General features: G+C 48.3%; 1 protein-coding gene across 1 annotated transcript in view; it reads right to left on the reverse strand.

Annotated features, from left to right (window-relative positions):
- The window catches only part of Lgr6 (leucine rich repeat containing G protein-coupled receptor 6), a 115,723-nt gene that overhangs the window by 24,496 nt on the left and 76,925 nt on the right, over positions 1 to 14,302 (reverse strand). The window contains exon 6 of the mRNA XM_041648499.1: positions 12,400 to 12,471. Coding sequence (XP_041504433.1) covers positions 12,400 to 12,471 — 72 coding nt within the window. The remainder of the gene's footprint in view (positions 1 to 12,399; positions 12,472 to 14,302) is intronic.

Consider the following 14,302-nt stretch of genomic DNA (forward strand, 5'->3'; position numbering starts at 1 on the left):
GCCCACAAGGAATTATATTTTCCATAAATAAAAAAGTGTCTTCATTCAAAATACATAATATGAAATATTAATATTAATACTAGAGATAATAAAATTATCTCTAAGACAAAGGATTTCAGTGGTCTAACCTGAGAACCTTTGGTTGCTGTCTATTCCCACTACCTAGGGTTATCCTTCCCCCAGTAAGTATGGCCTACTTACTTTCTGCACTCAGGTCCTTCCCCAGATTACCCCCCCTTCAGAGGCGCCTTCCCTGACCCGTGTATCTCAAGCACACCCTACCTCTCCATGCCTTTGCGCACCTCAAACATTTCTTGGTTTCTCCTCTCAAGCTGTGCCTCACGTAGCGGCTCATCTTCATGTCTCACTGTTTCAAAATGCCCCCTTTCAACTTGGCTCAATCCTTTAGAAATTCTTGATTCTTGCCCACAAAGAATTATATTGTTCATAAGAAGCAAAGATGTGTCACTCCGAAGACATGCCTGGCCTTCTCAATGTAGTGACCAATACAAGATAGAAGTAATACGGCATGGCCCAGTCCTAAGCCATAGAGCCTTCCAGCCTCCTCCTTCACAACCCAGGAGTCTACACTCCGCATTGTAAGGAAACTCAAATTGGACTCATGAGTGGTGAGCTCTGTGGAGAAGATGAACTGACAGCCAGCAGTGAGTGAGGCTTAGCCTTTCTCCTAGCAGATCCCTTAGCCCTTGCTGAGCCTCCAGTGGCTACAAACTCCTGAATGAGCCCAAGGAGCTCAGCCAAGCCATGGACTCATGAGAAATAATAAGGTGTTATTTTAGGACACCAAGTGATTGGAGTGATTTTTTATGTCACAGGAGACATCCTGCTTTTTTTGTTTTGTTTTGCCTTCATGGAACTTATTGGCACATGACATATTTATTTTCTTCCTACCCAACCAGAACAAAAGCTCCTCGAATGCAAGAATTTTGTCTGTTTCACATTCTAAACACCACAATAATATCTGACACAGAGCAGGACCTCAACAAGTATGTATTGAATGAATAATTGAAAAGCTCTAAACAAGCTTATTAATAAAAAAAAAAACTTTTAAAAATCAGTGAACTCATAGGGTTTCCAGGGTATTTTGATACATATTCTCGATTTCTGTTTTAGGTTGTTGTCAAAATGACACAAGATAGTTTGGAGTGACAGTTAGGGTTGCCCTGAGCCACAGAGACCATGGGAGGTGCCCTGTGTGGCTTTGTTCTCATGGGGCACTTATACAGTTCATTGGACCCATGTCCAGGCTGCCAAAGTGAGTGGTTCCAGTTCTTCTTGGCAGTGTCTGGTCAGGAACTTTGCCAGGGGTAGACAGACAGTGAGAAACGGCGTGTGGTTGAAGGCATGCGAACTAGACAGCTATTTTTACAGGGAAATGTGGGAGAAGAAAAATTGTACAAATGTCCCAGAGAACTCTGCAAACTTCTTACCAGTGAGGTGGCCACAGTGGGACATCCACATAGATTTAGTGACCCGAAAGGTTGCCAAACTCTAGCTTTGTTTGGTGCCATGTGGATGGCGTCTGGCTCTAGCTCACCAGGCCTGTCTTTGCAACCCTCTCTGCACCCGATGAACTCAACTCAATGCAGTAGGTATGTGTGGCCAAACGTCCCCAAAATGCACAAAGAATTCTGCTGAGCAGAGATGGAAAAAAAGCACACCTGTCTAGACAAATGCACAAGACAAGACGAGCCCCCTCGGTACAACGCCACGGTCCTGGAGAGTACACAAAGCATCAGCGCTGTCCCACACCTGGAGAGACCACACCTAGGGGACTGTGTGGAAGTGGGGTATCTGAACCAGGCTCGAAGAACACACTTCAGAGGAGAGGAACATTTTGGAGGGAAGTGGTAAAGCTTAGCTGAAGCAGATAGAAATATGTAGAGGGAAGGGATTCACCCTCTTTGCTACGTTCTATCCCTGCCTTCAGGCCATAGTGACGGGGGCTGAGCACTCACCATGGTTCTTTGACGGAATGAGCTCCATCCTCCCACAATCTGGAGAGATGCATTCTCTCCCTACACCTTTCTTATCCATTGATGGAAGTGAGAATACAAGCCAGCTGCTCAATCATCAATAACCTATCATGAGTCCTTGGGATTACTGCCCATTTGCCCACGTTCCTCCTCCCTTCTGCACTGTCCAACACCGGAGCCACTAGCCACATGTGATTGCTGAATTACAAGTCAATGTCATTTAATCTCAGTTTTAGTAGCCTCATTTCAAGTGTTCTATTAGCAATATATGGCTAGCAGCTATTGTATTAAACACACAGATATAAAACATTTCTACCAATGCGGAATTCTACTGGATGGCCTAACAGAAGAAATTTCTAAAAATATAGCTAAGAGTGTATTTTCCAGCCTTCCTTGCAGTAGGTGTGGCATGATTCTGCCCCAGGAAGGTAGGCAAAATTTTAATCTGCTATTTCTCACCCTGATTTTTACATTATAGCTGAGTCGCAATATGGAAGAAATGTCACATGCTCTGCCCCTAAATTCTCCTGGGACTACCACATAATCCAGGAAACAAACAAAACAAACAAGCAAAAAACCCAGCCTTCTACTGTGTGTGAGCCTTTACATACATCTTGGTCTATTTGTTACTGTAATTTAGCCTATCGTAATGAATTCAGAATCACAGCTAGGATTTGAACCCTGATGGCTGCAGTCTGGAGTCTACACTCCTAATTACTTCCCGTCTGCCAGAAAGAGCTCCTTAAAACACAGAACTGACTCGGTCCCTCTCTTACACTGCAAAGTCTAAAAGGGCTTTCAGAAAAAAAGACAAAACAAAGCCCAAATTCCTCAATGTTGCTTCCTCTGCATTTCAACCCTGCATGTATTTTCATATGTTCGTGTTTTTGCTTGGACCATTTTTGCGTCAGCCTGGAATGCCCTTTCCCTACAACTTCAGCTGTTGAAGTATTAGTCATTCTTTGAAATTGGGTTCAAATATACCTTTCTCCATGAAAGCAACCTCATCCCTACAGTTAGAATGAATCACTCACTCTCTCGCGGTTTCCTGGTGCTTTCTTTGTCAGCATGCAGGACATTCATTGGTGATGATGGTGTCATGGTAATAATAGTCATTACTGTGTACAGGTCATGTTTCTTGGGGGTTTGTATAGGTTAATCCATTCAATTCTGACCATTCCCTTGGAAGTGGATACTGTTACTACCTCCATTTTGAAGATAGAAAACTGAGTATGAGACAGACGGGCAGCTCGTAGCGTAATAGCTGGGATTAGAGTCCAGACAGGCCAAGAGCACAGTGAGTTCATGAGCATATATACCACCCCTCCATGAAGCTCGGTGAGGTCAGGGAGCATCTGAGTGCTGTTTTGGATCCCCTGCAATCCAGGTACAGGGCTACATATGTGAATATCTATTGCCAAAGATTATCATATGAGCCCAATACACAAGACCACATGATGGAGACCCTGGTTCAGGACAGCATAACAGCCCCTTGCGAATCTACTCTACTCTTAGAAAACACAGTTTAGTCTGATCCTTATGATGCCCCAAGCTTCTGATAGAAAACTCATCCACAGGTCTAGGACTTTCTAGTCTATCTTTAATAGTTCCTAGAATCAGTCAGAAGCCCAAGAAGAGTTCATTATTCTGTTTGCTTCTTGCAGGAACTAAAAGCGAAGGAATAAGGTCTAAAGTAAAAGAGAAACCATCCCCATCTCCAACCGGAGCTTGGTCTGGAAGCTGTAGCTGCCCATGTCTAGTCCTCCCTAGGAGCGTGGGAGCTTTCAGCCAAATCCAGGCACACTGATGGCAGCCTGTGTAGTTGATCAGAGCATCTCAGAAGGCCACCCAAGCCCTGAGGCTTCAGGACTTGCAACCCTAGTCCTCTCCTTTCTGGTTGGGTATGCAGAATGCCCAGTTCCTGAGATCTCTGGGGAGCCTTGCTGTGGGTCAGTGGGTACAGCTAGTAGGGTTTCACACAGCTTCCTTTTACTGATGAGGAAATGGGGCTTGGAGAGAAAAGTCACATTGCTGGGATTCCTAGAGGCAGACCTCGAACCCATGTCTTTCGGCTACTGGCTCAAAATATTCTCAACCAACCAGAGTTGGATCCCGGTACGACTATGAACAGCAGGTCTCGGAGAGAAGGGGAAGGGTGAAATGTTGACGGGAAGGGTTCTATGGATATTTTAGGTGTTCATAGATGTGCGACCGCCAAATGATTAGTAGGTAGAGGCCACATGTTTGTTCATGGGTTATCTGCGTGACAATAGGAAGTTGCTGGGCTTCCTTTACCAACAAGATCACCTTGACTTCTTCAGCATGCTTCTTTACCGGAAGTTGAGGATACCCCTGTTCTCCTGGCCCAGAGACTGGCACAGAGTAGCTGATCAAAGAACACCAACACCAAAGCCTTTTGCCTCCTCCTTTGCTAGGCACTGCACACTGGGCAAACACCACCTTCATCACACACTACAATTGTAGGTGTTCAGGTTGCTCTGTCTACCTTTCACAGCAATTAAAAAAGATGAATTACATTAATTGGGATTCCACTTACATTTTATTATCAAGACTAATACTTGTGTTTATTACCAGATCTCAGATAAGGGCTCATGAGGAAATGTAGGTGAGCCTGGCTCCACAGTATGAGATTCAAGGCCCAGTTTGGATAAACTGTAAACTCGGATCCACTTTATCTCCCAAGGCCTGGAATAAAGGGGAGCAAACACAGCGAATGCATGTCTTAACTGCTCTTCCTACACTGCAGATGGAGCACCTGTCTTGAATCTTGCTGCACGTGCGCGGTGCAGATGACTGCAGAGCCAGGAACCAACAATTTATGACTAATAGCATTGTTTCACCTTCTGAGCAGCCTACATAAAAGGCCACCCATTAATAACTGCAGCAATTAGTAAAATTGTCATCAGTTTCTATTGAGAGACACAGACACACCCTCCTTCCACCTACGCTCTCTTCCTTGCCAGCGTATGTTCAAAATATACCTGGAGCAATAGCAGGCTGATTTTAACAGAAACTGGTCTTTCATACTGAGATTGCTTGTTTTTCTGATCTAATGAAACACCTGGGATGGTAGAAGCCGAGGCTTGGAAAGGAGATAAAAGGTAACAGTCTAATCAGCCCCCACACCAGGAATCAACTCCAAGATTCTGGTCAGATGGGAAGCCAGTTTTTGTTTGGATTGTCCCAAAGGGAGAGCACTGGCTGGGTTTGCTGACTGTCCTGGGAAGCCACTGTGGGGCCTTCGACCACACTGAGTAAAGCGTCATCACCCTAGAGAAAACATACCCTTCCCCACCTCCCTTGACTCTTACTGCTGCCTGGAAGTCCATGCAGCCCATGCCTGTCTAACAATGGGGAACATCGCCCACACCCAAGGCTTCCCCCCAAGTCGTTGAATCATGTTTTGTAGGCACTCATCTCCCTCACCTAGAAAGTCCTTGACCCTCTGGAGATGTGACGTCCAAAACAGGATCTAATCTTCTGGTTTAATCAGATTCCTGAGATAAGTTTGGGTGTCAGGGTCTTGTTAAGGCAGAGCACCTGAAGACTCTACCGCCTGACCTCAATGGTGTGAAGGCTAAGGGACCAAGGCAGTGAGCAAGGCCCACATGCAGGGCATATCAGCAGATTAGAGCATGGGACATCTATGCTAACTACTAGGCAGTGAGGACCCACTAGTCCGAGGTTCAGGGGCGAGGTCTGGGCTGGAGTTATCAGTTAACTCATGGCATTAAAAGCTATGAGAGCAGCTGAGAATGTAGACTCTGTGTAGTCGAGATGGAAAGAGCCCCTGGGTGTGATATTGTTAAGGACTCAGGATCTTGAGGAACGGGGTGTGAGCAGTACATTAGTGATAAATTTCAAGGGGCTTGAGACTTCTGGGCTAGAATCTTTAGTGCCAGGAGGTGCCTGCCAGTTTTGACAGAGCCTGCAGTGGGTTCTGGCGCGTAAGAGACGTTCAGGATTTGTGGGATGGTTGAGCAATAGGAGCAAAAGGAGCGCTGATAACTGATTCTTCCCAGCTCTTCCTTCTTACAGATATGCAAAGGCCAGTCTTAACTTCTTCGTTTCCTCTCTGTGGCATCTGGTAAGGATCCCTGGTGGAGATCTCCACCCCCTAACCTCCCATCCTTCTCCATTCCAGACCAGCTGGCTGGGGCTCCTGGGGGAGTGCAGGGTGGAGTCTAAGTCCAGAGCTGAAGACTTTGCTCCGTTGCTGGCGGGGAGGAAGGGGCAGCAGTGACAGGAGGCGACCTTGGCTACCCCCAATGCCAGGGCGGTGGGAAAAGGCACGCTGTGCTGGGAAGGACTATTAATAACTCTTCATGGTCACAGAACGCAAGGCAAACTCATTGGGCAGCTCAATTTTCTGCCTGTTAAAAGTCATTAGTGGTTCTGTGGGGGAAGCCAGGGGAAAAAAGTTTTATATGGAACAATAAATTCCTCTATAAGCCACAGAAGCCCACAAATTTGCAGCTAATAAACCCACAAATGTGAGATGATTAAGAACGGGAGAGGAAGGAGTTCCTTGATACCCTGCCTCAAGAGGCCTTGTGGTCTCAGGAGATGACACGGGGCCAAGGGCAAAGAAACAGAGTTCTGGTCCTGCCTCTTAATTAGCTGAGTGGCCTTAGGTAAGTCACCTGCTCTCTGCCTCCGCATGTCCATTGTAACAAGAGGACCCACGGTTTTGCCTATCTTCCTCAACGAGTCGGGTGAGGTGAACTAGTTATTGAAGAAAGGAAACTCAAAACTTTCCTAAACACAAGAAATTAGTGTTAGAACCGGGATAAGATGGGCAGGGTGGCTGCAATCCCAGCTCTCCAAGAGACTGAGGCACCACGACTGTCATGAGCCTGAGGCCAGCCTAGACTACACAGCCAGACCCTGTCTGAGACAAAGCAAAAATAACAGAAACTAGTGAAGTGACCTGATTTGCCTTGAGATACAAAACCAGAAAAGAGCAAGCCATGTGGCTTAGCGGGTAATTGCCACCAAGTCTAACAAATGGAGTTTGCTTCCCAGGAACCACATGGTAGAAGGAGAGGATCTACTCCTGAAAGTTGTCCTCTGACCTGAACATGAACGTTTGTGTACACACACACACAAACACAAACACACATGCACACACACGCACCTACCCACCTATGCTAAAAAAATACAATAAAATTGAGAAAGAAAGGAAACAGAACAGATGGATATGGTGGCACACACCTATAATCCTAGTGCTTGGGAGGCTGGGATAGGGTGACTGCAAGTTCAAGGCCAGCCTGGGCTACATAGCAAGATGCTGTCTAAAGAAAAGAAAGAAGAGAAAGAAGTAAGAAAGAGAAACAGCCAAGTTCGTTTAGACCTCTGCCCATACTCTGTCATGGAGCTTGCCAGAAGGGAGCCATACTATCTGAACTGTGTTCCCCAAAAGACGTTCCCAGTCCAATCCAAACTGTTGGTACCTAGAAGGTGACCTTGGGTACCGCACCTCTGCAGAAAGAATGTAGTGAAAGATTTCCAGATACCAGTCTAGTTGGCGGGGCAGACCCTAAGCCCAATGATGAGCATTTTTATAAGAGAAGGCAGGAATGAAGCTTTGTGAGGACGGAGGCAGTCTGGAGGATGGGTTTCCAAGCCAAGGAATGCCAAGGGTTGCCAGCCTCCATCGGAAACAAGGAGAGAGGAAAATATAAACTGCCTCAAACCCTACAGAAGTAACCAGTCGTGCCAACCCCTTGGTTTTGAACTTCTGACCTCGAGAACTGTGGAAGAATAAAATGCTGTTTTGTTAAGCCACCAAGTTTGTGGTAGTTTGTCATGGCAGCCACAGGAAACTAATGCAGTCGTCCTGAGTGCCTGAGAATTCTGATTCATCACAGTGCTGAGCCACAGCACGGAGCACTGTGAACTGATACCCCCGGGTCGCACCCTCCCCTCCACCTTCAGACACGGTCCAGCCAATGCTAAGCGGTGAGCAGGGAAGGGAAAGCCAATGTAAACTCGGCACCTGTGCTGCTCCAAGTGCAGCCCAGAGTCCCCTAATTGAATGTGAACTTTGACCTCATTCTCTACCGGTGACAGCTGAAGGTTTGGAGAGGTCAGGTGACTTGAGCGTGCCACATGTCGGTGGCAGTGTCGGGATTTGAATGCAAGTCTGCTGATTCAAGTCTAAGCCTTGATCTTCTCTGGAATGCCCCAAGCCCTGAAAGAGTCTCGATGGAAATCTGTCTGCAGTTCTGCTCCAGATGAAAGGCTGATGGTCAGCCCAGTGCTGAGGAGTGGCCAGACGTTTTCAGGGCCAATTCCAAGGGAGCTGAGAGTGAAACCTGTTGATATTTGTGGTTTCAGTGACAGAGAGACAGGAACACATTTTCTCGCCACAGCTACTGTTGAAGTAAGAATGTCCTCTGGAAACATCACTGGGATGTCAGTAGAGGAGGCTTGACGGGGAATGCACAGTTTTGTACCTGAGGGTGGATTTATATAAAGCCTCACTTCCCAGCCCTGCGTTCAATGCTGGTCCTGATTAGAGAAGGAGCCGAGCCAGGAGGCTTCTGTTCTCACTCAGGCTCAGGATCTCTTCCAGAGGGAAATGTCCAGCCAGCTCGGGCTCCATTTGGGCCAGATTTGTTTAACAAGGTCATAACAGGGCTCAAGATCATTGCCTGGGCTCGGGGAAGAGAAGTGCTATAGCTCAAAGTATCCTGCACCCACCCCCACTCACGCTGAGTTCTGCTAGGATACAGGCATCAAGTTCCAGACATGGGGAGTAAAGGTGAGCCCTTTAGGATGGAATTGGGGGTTACCAGTCCTATCCCCGTTTTTGTTAACTCAGAACTTTGAACACTGTCGGTAGTCAAGCTAGCATAGCTGCCTGTGTTCCCCAAACCTGAAATCCCAAGGACTGACCAATGTCCCTTGGCACCTGGTTCCACGGAGAATCTGCCTGAAAGTGTTTTTCATCTGCATTTCTTTTATATCTCAACTACATACCTAGGGAGTCCTGGAGCTGATCTCCCCTGAGGGTACCAGTGCCTTTTCTGATATAACGTGGAAAGAGGACACGCTACTTTAGAGGAAGGGTTAGACCATCTCTGTTTTGGAGTTTCCCCAAAGTGGTGGTCACCCTCACCATGGGAGATCCAAGGCCTGTGGATTCAGGACAGAGAAAGACTGATCTGCCTGTGGCTGAAGCTTCTTGGCAAGGTTTGGAATGGTGACAACCATGTTGGGAGAGGTATCTCTTCTGGCAATGCCAGGCTCCCCAGAGTGCAACATGATTTGTTGTTAAGAGCTGTGGAATTCTGCCCAGCAGCAGAGGGTATAACAGTCCCACCTGAGACTCTCCCTGAAGCTTCTTCAGAATAAAGAGAGTGTGGTGCACGACTTGTTTGCCCATTTTCTGTTTGGTTTTGTTTGAGACAAAATCTTGTGCAGCCCAGGCTAGCTTTGAACTCCTGAGCTTCCCGCCTCTACCTTCTGAGTGCCAGGGTGACAAGCACGTCCCCTACCACCACATCCAGCTGTGGTAGCCTCTTGTACAAGCAAAGAAAGCAGGGCTCCCAGTAGCGCTTTTGCTGACCCTGTCTACAGAAGCAGAACTGGCATCCTGGCCTTTGTTGCTGAGAGTCTGAGAGAGGCGGGTTACACAGGTGCCTTTTGTGGGGCACATCTCTGCTGTGCCGCTCTGAGGAGAGCGGTCTATGTGGAGAGAAGATGGCAGAGGACATGAGCTGTGTAGTGCACGCTGCATGTGCCTAGTTTGGGAGCCTGTGTGGCCACGCATGTACGTGCCCGCACCTGGCCCCTCCTCCCAGGTGGTAGAGCTGGGGGCTGCTCTCCCTCTGAAGAGAAGGTTGCAGAGGAGCCAAACCACAGCCTGGGCTGTGGGGGTTTGATCTTCCCTCTGCTGCCAGAGATGAGAGAGGTCTAAGTGGCGGAGATTTACAGGGCCTGAGGGAGAAGTACCCTTCCCGCGAGAAGTACACATGAAAGCTCCCGAGTAATAGTTAAGGCTGCTGAGTGCGCCAATTATGCAACAATTAAAAGACTTGACTATCATTTCTTTTCCCTTTCATTCTCCCAGCCGCTCCCCCTCCTCCACATCTGCCTTCCCCTGCAGGCTCCCCAAGAAAATGCTCTGGGGAACAGAAGAGAAAGAACACCCCCCCCTTTTTAATTGGAGATCAAAAGTTGGAAGAAGGGCTTGCTCTTTGAGGGTGGGAGGAAACAGGGTGTCGTAGACATGAAACCTCAGACGAAGGGCTGAGGAAGAAAACGGGAGAGGAAGGCATAGTTCTCTATATCTGCCAGTCTCTGCAACAACTTTATATAACCCAGTGACATTACATTATAGATTAGAAAACTTGAGACTTCTTCTCAGGCAAATGGCTGAACTCACACTGCTGGGAGAACTGGCAGTATGGGCTTCAGGCTGCTTGCTGCCAGGGGTAACCACTGGGCTTTTTTTGTCTCCATACTGTAAAGATTGGAGGATTTTTTTTTCTCATCTCTTGGTCTTGGCTTTCCCATCTGCAAGGTGGGCATAGCCTGGGGGCCTTGCGTGTTGCTGCCAAGACAGATGAAAGAGACAGTGGGTGCTTAGCGGCAGGCCTGCTCTATAATTCAGCCAGCAGCAGCTGCGCCAAATGCCCCTCACAGTGAGACAGTGGCTAATTGAGAAAGAGTTAGGCAGTGTGCCCCAAAAGTGAAGAAACAGCTGCTTGTTGACTTTTTTGAGGTGCCAATCCACACCCAGTATCTATGCCCCCATCCTCATCTGATTTCCCAGCAGAGCTAAACAGCCCCACATTCCAGGGTAGACAGTGGTGCACTCTCTCCTTGCCCTGCTTTTGAATTGAGACTCCCAGCACCACCCCAGAGCTGAGCTTCTCGAAGGAGTCTCCGAAAACCTAGCACACAGTAGGTTCACCCAGTTCACATTGGACCAAGTGCTAGGATAACAAGGCATTCTCCTGAGGACTTCTGTTTTCTCATTCACACCCTGGTGTGCTCTGTGCACAGTTGGGATGGTAACCCCGGGAGAAACCATCATCTGGGAGGAACTATGCAGCCTTCCTGGAAATGGACTTTCTCTTATGAAGACGTAGAGATCTAGGTTGGCCTGTTCTCACTGTCAGGCCAGCAGTGACAGCTATGGAGAAGGTGCACATAGTCTAAGCCTTGCACAGTAGGGCGGGGACATACTGCCCTGTACCACACTCCTTGGTATACAGTTGCTCTGCCATTTCTCCTGCTTCACACAGAGCACAAGAAAGAAATAAGATGTGACCTAGGTATGAGTCTCTCATCTGTTTCCCCACAGAACCACAGATTGTGTAGCAAAGGCCTTTTGGGGTAGACTTTACACTGTGGTTTCCCCTACCCCGGCATGTTGCTTCCCAGTCACAGCACATCTTCCAAAATTTTATCCTCTGCTGCTCTGGCCTTCTAAGACTCCCTCACCTCAGGAGCAATGTCGGGGAAGGGAGCTGAAAATGGGGGCTTGCTTATAACTGGAGAAGGAGCTTCAAGAGGAACTGTGATCAACTCCTGATGTCATAAGCCTTTCCTCACCCTCAGTGGCTCAGCTTGTGGTGACCTGGGGCCCTTCTCTCCCAGAGTCCTCAACCCCATGTCCTGTACCAGGTGGCTGTGGCAGCCAGTTCCCTCAGGGGAGCTGAAGACCCCAGCTGGCATGCCCAGTCACTCTTGCAGAGCCTGGCTGATTGTTTGCACAGTGGGGCCCACTCAGCCCGCTCTGTAGGGGCTGGCGGACCTCCAGAGGAAGTGATGGGAGGACGTGGGTGCATTCTGACCTTAACTGAATTCCTGGATGGTGATGTGTGAATAATATGGCTTTTTAAGAGTCAACAGCTTGGGTGCTTTTTATAGGCGGGCTGAGGTGCTGAACGGGCCATCCCCCCATTAATCACTTAGCTAGTTAGATCAGCTGGCGAGCAGTCCAGACATTATTCTGTGGTATTCCTCTCCCTTCTTTCAGCAGCCACCCATAAGCAGACAATCAAAACTGCCATCAAGTCAGTCCCAGCCCTACCCCCAACCTCCCAGTCTCCGAGATTCATGTCCTAGTTCCTCTGAATCCTGTTAGCTTTTTCATTTCAGTGCACTATTTGATGTATCTGCTGGCAGGGGCCCTGCATTCCCACTTCCTGAGCCACTCGGAACCCCCACAGAGCCCCTTGTACCCACCTGACAGGAGAAGGAATTTATACCGAGCCACATCTCGGAGAAAAGTCTCAGGAGGGGCACATGGATGAGAAGCCCGGGGTCAGATCATACCCTGCTGGCCCTTCCTAAGCCCACCCAACCCCTGTCACAGGTGTCAATCTCCAAGCGGGCTAGGACTTCCGCAGGGTCTCCCACTCACAGTGTCTCCAGATTGTGCAGCCCCTCGAAGCTGTGGGTCCCCACATGCTGGATGTGGTTGTTATGCAGATGCCTGTGTGGGAAGGAGAGACACGTCAGTATGTGCAGCACGACCTCAGGGCCAGCCAGGGCAGAGGAGTGTCCACAGCAGCAAGAGTAGCAAAGCGGAGGCAGAAGCACAGAATGCCCTCGGTGGTTTCACCCCTTTCCTCCAGGGACAAGCTAATCAGCCAAGAACCATTCCTGAAGCCACAATCGCCAAGGCACAATTGACCATGGGTTAGAGATAACTTTTTGCCTTGCTAGCAAAGGAACTGGGAAGAGGAAAGCCCGGGCCAAGGCTACAGCAAGCTCTGACTAAGCACTGGGAGAGAGGCCTGATGTCATAGGGGTTCACATCTGAGGCTTCTTCTCCGGCCCTGCTCCGTAGGACCCAGCCAGCCTGACTCAGTGGCCAGACGTTCATAGAGGAGCCAGCAGCAAACCGCTGCAGACAACATATAATTAAAGGCTAAGCTTTCTTACAACCGGAGAGAGCTGTGGTCATGCTGAGAGAATGGGGAGGTTGGTGAGGCTGAGGCAGCAAGGAAGGCCTGGCAGAGGCAGAGGTGGCGATCCTCCGCAGGGCCTTGACAGGCGAGCTGCATGGGCAGAGGGAAGGGATTCCAGGCAGAGACGGGAGGCGGGAAGGGGCATGGGCTATCTGTCTGTGCAGGCCTTGGCAGAAACAGCAGTGTGGAGAATAGAGGGAAGTTTGGGAGGGATTCCCAAGGGAAGAGTTCACTGAAAGTAAGACGGATTGCCTTCTGCCCACGTGTGATTGATCAAAAACAATCAAACTAAACTCCACGACACCTGAAGTCTCACAAGGAGCAACAAAGTCAAGAAAGGCACACAGTCTTGGGTAGATCCATTGAAGACCTGTGGTCAATCAAACAGTTTGAAAGTCTTTGTCAGTCCTTAATCCAAAGAATAAGCAGATGAGAAAACAAAATCTGAGATTGCTCCCTAAAAAAATAAACCCTAACTTGTGAGAACTAATCATGCAAGTTCTTGTTTTTCTTCCCTACTCTGTCCTCCAAAGGGAGCAGGTGAGAGAGAAAGAAAAACCAAGGCTTGAGGCTACTCATGGAGTAGGAAGCTGGAGGTGCCAGTCCAGGGCACTCAGCAGAGGGAGTGACTGCCACACTTAATACACTGGAGCAGAGGAAGCAGCCTAGGGAGTCTGCCCACAGCTGGCTACCACCTCAGATCTGGTGCCTCTCTCGCCCACCCCACCAGAGTACAGAAAGCAGGACAGAACCCGCCTACTTCCATGGGTGTAACCCACACACTGCAGCTTGAAGGGGACAAGCAAGCCGGTCTAGAGATGATTGTTGGCCCAGAGCTTCGTGAGCGTGCCAGGGAAAAGAAGAGTGCCGGTGACAGAGGAAGGAAAGGCTTGTAAGGGACAGCAGAGTTCCAAGTCCTGAAGAAAATACAATCAATGCCGGGTGTGGCGGTGAAAACATGGAATCCTAGCACTTTGGAAGTAGAGGCAGGAGGATTAGCAGTTTAAAGTTACCCTTGGCTACATAGTGAGTTGGAGGCTAGCCTGAACTACATGGTTCCCTGTCTCAAAAAAAATGTACAATTAATGAATAAGGGAAGGAAACTGATCACAATCACTTTCTGCTGCAAAACAACATAAGTGACATTTCAAAGACAAAAAAAATTAAATGAAAGGAAAAATTATATTGTAGGTTAAATTAGTAAAGCTAAGGGCCCAAAATTTATTATTAGCATATATGATACATCATATATATTACATAATAAATATATGCTGATCAATTTGAAACAAGGAACAGAGTGTGCAGTGGTGAGAGTTGACTTGTATCAGAAAAAAAAACTGGACACAGTGCTGG

Source organism: Microtus oregoni, unplaced genomic scaffold (assembly GCF_018167655.1).
Source record: "Microtus oregoni isolate MIOR12 unplaced genomic scaffold, Mior012 000003F_ref0000135, whole genome shotgun sequence".
Taxonomy (NCBI): domain Eukaryota; kingdom Metazoa; phylum Chordata; class Mammalia; order Rodentia; family Cricetidae; genus Microtus; species Microtus oregoni.